The 9054-nt window shown below is 34.6% G+C and overlaps 1 protein-coding gene across 1 annotated transcript; it reads right to left on the reverse strand.

Annotated features, from left to right (window-relative positions):
* Nucleotides 1–474: 474 nt before the first annotated feature.
* Nucleotides 475–6463, reverse strand: LOC121755162 (fatty acyl-CoA reductase 2, chloroplastic-like). The gene is made up of 9 exons (XM_042150452.1): nucleotides 6256–6463; nucleotides 4202–4302; nucleotides 3495–3685; nucleotides 3277–3377; nucleotides 2546–2711; nucleotides 2308–2469; nucleotides 2015–2096; nucleotides 1357–1721; nucleotides 475–699 (listed from the first exon to the last, which is right to left on the reverse strand). Exons 1-9 carry the CDS (start codon nucleotides 6443–6445, stop codon nucleotides 492–494), a joined length of 1566 nt encoding a protein of 521 aa, XP_042006386.1. The 5' UTR covers nucleotides 6446–6463; the 3' UTR covers nucleotides 475–491.
* Between the last annotated feature and the right edge of the window lie 2591 nt (nucleotides 6464–9054).

Here is a 9054-nt window from a genome sequence, read left to right on the forward strand (position 1 = left end):
TGTAATTTTTAATTTTTAGGATTTTAATTATGTCTTTTTTATTTTATTTGTATTTTGTAATATTTATTGTGATTTTTTAATGAATTTTAGTATTATGGAAATGTTTATGTTTAATTGAATATTAAATTAATTGTACTCATCCTTGCGGAAGAGCACAGTTGTGGGTATTGTGCTCTTGCCAGAGAGCAGGCATGAATAGTACCGCCCGGGCCCATAACCGTGCCGCTGGCAAGAGCACGGTTGTGGATGCTCTAAGGTTCGACCCTAATTACTTCAACAACCGTTGTATTCTTGCAGTTTTATTGTATTATTAGGTTTGATTAATTAAATTTTGAGTTAAATATTGATATTCAAATTCACACCAATATATTACATGTAATAGAATCTTAAACAGAATTGAATTTTTCATATAGTAATAAATATGTTTGACTCAATTAAATCAGAGAGCACTAATTATTCAGATATAGTGGAAAATTGGTGGAAAATTGTGGCTAAACGGTCGTTATTTGAGGCCGCTTATCACTAGATGTTGCCGGCGCCGGCGCCGCCTTTCCATTTATTACATACTTTATCATTCCTGGAATGTGAATTTCTTCTAAATACTTTTTCCAGTTGATATTCTTCACATCCACTTGGAAATTAATTTGCTCCTCCTTTGACATTTCTTCAATTAACTTCTGTGTATTTCCTGTGTGGAACCTAGAACAAGTAATTTTAGGTTTAATTTGGATGTTATGAAAGCATAGTGGAGACATCAAATCAAGACTTTTAGTTGATATTACGTGACTAACATATGAAAATATGATTTTTTGTATAATATTAAGTTTTTATAATTAAATAATAAATTTCTGGTCTAAGGTTCTTAATTTATAGTACATTAATGGTAAGTAATATGCTAAAAAGAGTATTAACTCTTTCCACATAAAAACAGTGTTTTTAATGCAAAGTACGAGTTTTAATTCAAAATTGATAAAGTTAAAAATGATATAGAGAAAACTAGCTATTGAAGAAAAGTGAGAGACTAAAATTAAGATGAAAAAATTGTCAGATGTATTATTATACTCCCTCTGTCCGACATTAGTTGGAATATTTTGACATGACACAAGTTTTAAGAAATGTAATAGAAAGTGAGTTGAAATGGTTAGTGAAATATGAATTCTACTTTTACATATTAGTTTTATAATAAAATGTGAGTCTGAATGAGTTAGTGAAATGTGAGGTCTATTACCAAAAATAATAGTAAAAGATAAGTGTGACAAGTATTGACGGACGGACCGAAAAGCAAACTAGTAAACAGTAATGACGGGCGGAGGGAGTACTAACGAATGTGCATACGGATAGGTGATAGGTCCATACCTGGCTTTGAGGAATGTCGCGAATTCATACATCTTACAAAGTTGCTCTACATATTCAACTTTGGCATTGTACTCTCGAATCCTCCTTGTATCTTCACCAACTTTGCATCGTTTCAAAATTTCGTCTCTTGTGCATTTGGAGAATTCATCAAAATTATCGAAAATTTCGACCTTTGTGATATGTGATTTCTCACTTCTCAAAGGTGTTGTTTTAAAGTATTCATATAGATATTCAAAAAAGTCGAATACTGTCATAGGATTTGAATGACTAGATGCGACATGGAACACACTGGGTTGTTGCATATCTCTACTTGCGTGCTTTGCAGTTGCAACAATCGTCGTATTTGCTACCAAATCCACCGGTATCTGACAAAAAATATACACAAATTGTAAAAGAAATTGATACAAGTGTGAGGCCTCGAGAACGATTTGGTCATTATCAAGGGCAATTCGGTATCTGAAATGACTACATGTGTCATCTAACTAAAACTAAAATAAAAATGAAATAAAACACTCCCTCGTCTTTTAAACAATAGAAACTCACAACTCATTAGAGAGATAAATGTTTCCTAAAATAAATAAAAAATATTTTTAAGAGACGAACCAAAATAAAAAATAATTTCTATTTTTAAAGGACGGATGAAGTATATAGTACTTACAAGATCCAAAGGTGCTTGAGGATTTGAACAAAAAGCTGGGATAAGTCCTTTCCCATAACATTGGATCACTGGATCACACATCCTATAATATGCAACAATTAAATGTATATGTACAAGATCGATAAAAGAAACGAATAAGAAATTAAAAGAGTATATATATAGTGTAGTAATAAAAAAAATTAACTAAATCGTCATGCATAACCAAATAATCAACTATACACGGGTCATTTTAAGATCGTTTTAATTCATACGAATACGAAAGTCATTTTAAGATCGTTTCAGTTCTTACATACCTCATTCCTTGTATCCAACCGGGGAGAGGTTCGTTGTAGCAGCTCTCGATAATAGAGGGCCTAATTATAAGTAGTGGAACATCTCCTCTAATTTCATTCACTGCCATTTCACCCATAGCTTTACTTAGCTGATATGTGGTACTCCATCCCATCCTTTTGGCTCTGTTACATTAAGCATTAATATACCCAATATTCGATTTATAAAAAAAACATAGAAATTGAAATATATTCATTCAACCTTTGAAGGCCAAGCTCTCTGAAAAATTTGTTGGCATCAATATTGTTTGGGGATGAATTGAGAAGCAAGCTAATCTCATCAGCTACATTAACTGCACCATCATTTCCTCCCATAATCAATGGCTCTTCCAATATTATGCCTTCTTCTCTTTTCTCATTAACATAAGCTACAAAAAAAATACATATTGCATTTTGTGTGTGTATATAGAGGGAATGGTTGGAGAAAAATGAAATTTTCGTTCTCCTAAATTCGAACCTAGGATCACGAATTCATTCAATAAAGTGGTGACTGGTGAGTTCTAAGAATCGTTTTCAGTCTGAATATCCATGATGAATTCATGGTTTTGAGTTTGAATCTTATAGAGGCGAAGATTTCATTTTTATAATCCAGTTACTGGATTATACCATAACTTTGACATTTTTCTCAATTATCTCATAGTCTATGATTTAGAGGAAATTATGTAGGCTTTTGGAAACGAAAAATATCATGTGAACAAAACATTAATCTATTTAAACGATATTTTTTAATACTCCATGATTTTAATATGTACGTATTGGGTTGATAAATTAGAAACGTAGCATGATGAATTTTTTTTATAAAACAACTGAGAAAATATCAAAGTTATGATTTAATTGACCATTTTTAAAAATTGCGAAATAGATCAAAATTTGACCAAACTTGATGATTTTTTTGCCATTTGCCCTAGTAATATTATGTAAATTAATCCATACCGGTAGATATATGTGTGAAAAGGTCGAGTTTGTTGCATGTCTTGGCAAACCTCATTACTCGTTGAGGCGCAATCACATTCGAATCCACTAGCAAGTCGTACCTACACGTACATGTGTATTATATATGTACTACATGTCAGAATACATGAATAACATAGCATTTTAAATATTTTTTTTAAGTATATAAAGGATTAATTAACAATTATATGAAAGCTAACCTCTCATTAAAGGTTGTGGAAGCTGCAGATTGGATGATAACATGTACATTTTTCCTAACTGCATCAATAGATTCACAATCCATTCCCATATTTGGTTTGCATATATCTCCAACTATTGGTATTAGCTTCTCCTTTATATATGTTGTCCCATATTTTTCTTTCAAACATGCGAACAACTCTGAGCTTATTATCTACAAAAAGTCCATATTAATTTATTAATTATATATACTATATCTAATATTGTATGGGTCAGATAATTATAAGTACGTGGAGGGATAATACTCATTTAAATCATGAAGTTTGGTCGAGTTATGGTCTATCCCATAAGCTTTGAAATTAGAATATTAAATCAGGAAGTATCGGTTTTTCTCAATTGTCTCATTCTTGCACAAAATGTCTTCTTTTAACGATATTCAAAACCACGTGTGTCATTAAAACAAATATTTTTTCATTTATATTCCTTTATTTTCTCATTTATTTTCTTATTTTGTTGGAACATTGTCATGCTTAACATCACAAATTGATGTCGATTTGTGCGTAGAGAGATCAATTGAGAAAAATTGAAATTTCATGATTTAATATTCCAATTTCAAAGTTCATAGGATAGACCAAAATTTGACCAAATTTCGTGATTTAAATTACTATTATCTCTTAAATTAAATAACAGAAGATATATCAAGAAATTAAAGAGGTTTATGATTGTGTACTTCTCTTTGTAATCTATCAAATGCAGTTTGCTTGTCTTTTGCCTTTATTAGCAGGTAGATTTTGTCCACCGAGGTTGATCTCAATAGCTTTTCCACAACAGCTGCAAGATTAATATTTTCAAACTCGAGTTTTGAAACAAGAAAAGTTAAATAAAATTGGAACTTATTTTCAAAGTTACACTTACTATAGAAAATATAGCATTTAAATAATTTTCTTTATATGAACTATGAAGTAGGAATTAATGCCGAATTATCTTTATAATGATCTACTATGTTACGTGATTTTAATACATTAACTTATAACACTATCATAAAAACCAATGTACGTATAGAAAACTATAGTTCTTATTTTCTATGAGGAAAAAAAAACTACCAGAAGTCATTCCATATGCAAATACTACAGTGGATGAATGTAAATGCTATAAAGCCAAAGCCATATCATTATAAACCTATTAAATTCTCAACAAAAAGGATAATAATAATAATGGAAGGTGCAAAAACTGAACGAAATAAATCTGGCCCCATGATTCAATCACAATCGAAAAAATTATAATGATACAATTTCATTATCTCGGTGTTGTAGGTTTCTCATCATAGTTTAACATGATTATCATTAGTTTGATATAATTAGCACATCAAAGATCCAACAAGTTAACATGTAAAAGATCAGGGCATGTCGGTAAGTTTTACAATATCTCAAAATAGGGTGGCAAATCATGCGTGTTGTGTCGTTATTGTGTCGACACGATAACAACAAACACGAACACGACCACTTAAAAAAACTCCAAACACGAACACGAATACGACCCGCTACCCTCAGACACGAACACGACACAAACTCATTAACGACACGAACCACTTCGGGTCAACACGACACGATAACAACACATATATGACACGACACAATAACGACACTATAATAATACGAAAAATGAAAAATCTATTTTCACGCTAATACTAAGTGCTCCATTAGACTAAACCTAATGTAAATTTTAAATTAAATAAAAATAATAATAATATTATAATATATTAATATTATTTCTTAACGTGTAACACGAACACGACACGAAATTTTCGTGTCGTTATCGTGTCGACACGATAAGGACACGAACCCAATAAGCTTTGACACATACCCATTATTTTCGTGTCGTGTTATTGTGTCGTGCCAAAAATTGCCAGCCCTATCTCAAAACTTTAAATCTCTCGTAACTTTATCGATTTAAATTAATTTTTCTCAAATAATATATCAAAAGTAAAAGTAATTTTATGAGAATTATAATTCCATACGTTTGTATGGAGAAAATATCTGTATTGATTGTATATTTCGATTAAAATTAATAATTATCTTTAATCTCCAATGCCCGGATGTCCCACTCGGACATCCACTAGGACTTCCCCTGCACAATCCGCTCTTCCCACTAGGACTTCCCGCAATAAAAAAAATCACAAATTCACAAATAAAGCAATTTACGTTTACGGAAATAAAATTTCAACACGAATACGAACGGGAAAAATTAACAACTTCATTAAAAAAACATACATGCTTCGAAAAAAAAATTACATAGTAATAAAACAAAAAAAATACATAGTCATACATTCTCGAAAAAAAATACATAGTTTAACGAGCCGTATATATAGAGTTAAAAAAAAAATTAAATTAAATACCGGACGTCCGACCCGGACGTCCGACCCACGCCACAATGGCGGACGTCCACCCGCCCGTCTCCCGCACGTCCGAGGACATCCGACGTCCTTACGGGACATCCGTATCCGACTTGCCACGCCACAATGGCGGACGTCTCGGTCGCCCGTCGCGGATGTCCGACCGGACGTCCGCAATTGGAGATGCTCTTAGTACTGTCAATGGTTTCAATTCTGTAGCCATTATTTATTTTTTTTGTTTAGATTTAATTTTGGAGGGAATTTATGATTGTTAGTACTTAATTAGAAAACTAGAATAACGATAGGTTAGGCTATAATTCGTCCCTAAATATAGACATAGTGAATGATGTATAGAAAGCTTTGACATATGCATGTATAGTATAGTATAGTACCTTTTCCAAGGAGACCAGTTGCACCAATAACAAAAATGTTCTTCCCTTTATAAAAATCAAGGATACCTATTCCTTCATGCCCTTTATTATCAACCGCCGCCGCCGCCGCCGTGAGTTGCGATGCCGGTGAGTGACAGCATTTAGTGGGGAAGGAATGTGTGTGGTGATATTTACCACTAAAAGCATTCATTTTAGGATGATTGGAAACAAATTTGGTAAACCATGTAGATGGTTTGGTTGGAAGACAGAAACCAACTGCTGCACTCACCAACATTTCTATTTATGAAGAGTAGTGTATTATTGTGTTATGCAGCTATTTATATTAAGATTTTCGGCACAACTGCATAAAATACTACTCCAAGTACTATAATATTGTTAACACACTTCAGTAATCTGGCTAGCTAGCTGCAAGATATTAACACCTTAATAAATAGTAATCTGACACGTATTTGTTAAATACTCCTATAATGTACTATAATATTGTTAACACGCTTCAGTAATCTGGCTAGCTAGCTGCAAGATATTAACACCTAATAAATAGTAATCTGACATGCGTATTCGGTGGTGCACACCCGGAACTCCACATTAGTATGACATTGTCCGCTTTGGACAAATCTCACGGTTTTGCTCTTGGAATACTCCCCAAAATGCATCATACTAATGGAGTTGGGGTAACCCTTATTTATGCTTGCAACTCTTGTTCATTTTCCAATGTGGAATATTGTTAGCCCTCACAAGTCGACACCAATTTTCTTTTTCGTACGTTCCCAATTAATTGGTACTTTTACTTTTTAATATTTTTGGTAATATACCATACATTTAACTAACTAATATATAAAGTATGACTTATATTCCCCTAACTTTTTTCACTATATTTCTTAAAATTTGTGCTAAGTCAAACGTTACTGATAAATGAGGGAGGGATGGAGGTAAATGAGGGAGGGATGGAGGGAGTATTATTTAGTAAGTTGATACGTTTAGTATTTAATTATTTAGTTGCATTATTAAGTTAGATAATTTAGGGATTGCATATCATTTTCATATCTTTTATCTTGCTCATTAAGTTAGTATCCACTATTATAAATAGTGGACATTGTTATTCATTTCCATCATTCAATAAATATCAAATTATCTTATTTTTCTTTTATCGTATTTTCCCATTTTTATCGTCTTCTTTATTTTCTTGCAACCCTAGTTTGGAGCTGATCCTGGGGAAAGCCCGAGACGTCCACTTTTATCCCTCCGTCGTCGACCTCTCGTCGTCGCCGGAATCTTGTTAAGGGAGTGCACCCTTAACAATTGGTGCTCTCATTGAGAGCTCATCATCCACAATCGACGCATCTTGACGAAGGAGATCTCCACGACGGAAGTCACCATTTTCACTCTCCATCTATGTATCCAACGGGGACCTTTGGACAACCGCGATATACAACAGCCGGGTACCCGTACAGCCCATGGCAGCCTGTATATCAATCCCCAAGTCCGTTTCCCTTGTCCGATGAGCAGCCGTTGTTAGATCATCAATCATCCGATTGGCGATGCCACCTACAGCCGCTACCATACCAGCCGGACGGGCACCAACAGCGTCACCCCTACCACGCCCGACAGCCCACTAGCTGGGACCCACCATGGATGCGCCAGACCGCCACATATCAACAACCGCTATCCTATGAGCCAGATACGTACTCGCCACCACTGCCCGGACGCCGTCCTACTTGCTGGGACCCACATGCCTACTGGGAGACACCGGGACAATGCCCCTTCCATGAGGTCTCGGCATACGACTAGTCGCTCCCCCCCAACCATAACTCTGGATGGAATCAGCCCGCGCCGCAGCCACCTCGTTCAGCCACCACAACGCCAAACCCGATTGAAGCGATGCTTGAACAATTATTGGAGGCGTGCAAAAGGATGGAGTCTCGCTTTGATGAAATCGACCGCCGCATCGACAACGATGCAATTTATGGCAGTTTGGAATCCATGAATGAGTTCATTCCTAATGAAGTTGTTGTCACTTGCCCTCTGAAGTTCGATATGGTGATGCTCGAGGACAATAAAGCCAATGATGGTGGTGACCAGCCCATGGATTTTGGTGATCATCCAATGAAATATGGAGGAGACGCTCCTCAAGTACCAGTAGAGGAGAAAAGGTCTGATGCATTGCTTCATGTTGATATTATTGTGAAACCTATCTATACAATGCTTGAGGTCATGGATAGGGTACATGAAGACTCTTTTGTGGTGCATGCGAATGGTTCTCATTTGGGGACCAGGTGGCTTTCTATGGAGCCAAATGAAGAATATTATTGGACTAGGCAGTCTGGTATATTTAATCCAGGAGGAAATATAACCCAAAGTTCTGATCATGATTGGAAGAAGTATGAATCATTTATTGGAACGAAAATAATAATTCAGATACGTTGTCACGTGATAGTCGATTATTGGTGTACAAAACAACGATTTTATGTTTTTGATCCAGGAGGAGATAACTCAAAGCTTTTGTTATCATTGACTCTCTTGATTGCTTCGTGGATCCCACCTTGAGGACAAGGTGGCTTTCAACCGTGGGGGAGTTGATACGTTTAGTATTTAATTATTTAGTTGCATTATTTAGTTAGATAATTTAGGGATTGCATATCTCTTTCATATCTTTTGTCTTGCTCATTAAGTTAGTATCCACTATTATAAATAGTGGACATTGTTTTTCATTTCCATCATTCAAGAAATATCAAATTATCTTATTTTCCTTTTATCGTATTTTCCTATTTTTATCGTCTTCTTTATTTTCTTGCAACCCTA

This window comes from Salvia splendens, chromosome 11 (assembly GCF_004379255.2).
Source record: "Salvia splendens isolate huo1 chromosome 11, SspV2, whole genome shotgun sequence".
In the NCBI taxonomy this organism is placed as follows: domain Eukaryota; kingdom Viridiplantae; phylum Streptophyta; class Magnoliopsida; order Lamiales; family Lamiaceae; genus Salvia; species Salvia splendens.

What these genes read in the sequence shown, in the direction of transcription:
- LOC121755162 (XM_042150452.1), bottom strand. Translation starts at nt 6,445, where the DNA reads ATGAATGCTTTTAGTGGTAAATATCACCACACACATTCCTTCCCCACT. An exon ending in TCCACAACCTTTAATGAGAG is followed by an intron (nt 3,378 to 3,494) that starts GTTAGCTTTCAT and finishes ATGTACGTGTAG; the next exon opens with GTACGACTTGCTAGTGGATT. An exon ending in AGAGAGCTTGGCCTTCAAAG is followed by an intron (nt 2,470 to 2,545) that starts GTTGAATGAATA and finishes TTAATGTAACAG; the next exon opens with AGCCAAAAGGATGGGATGGA.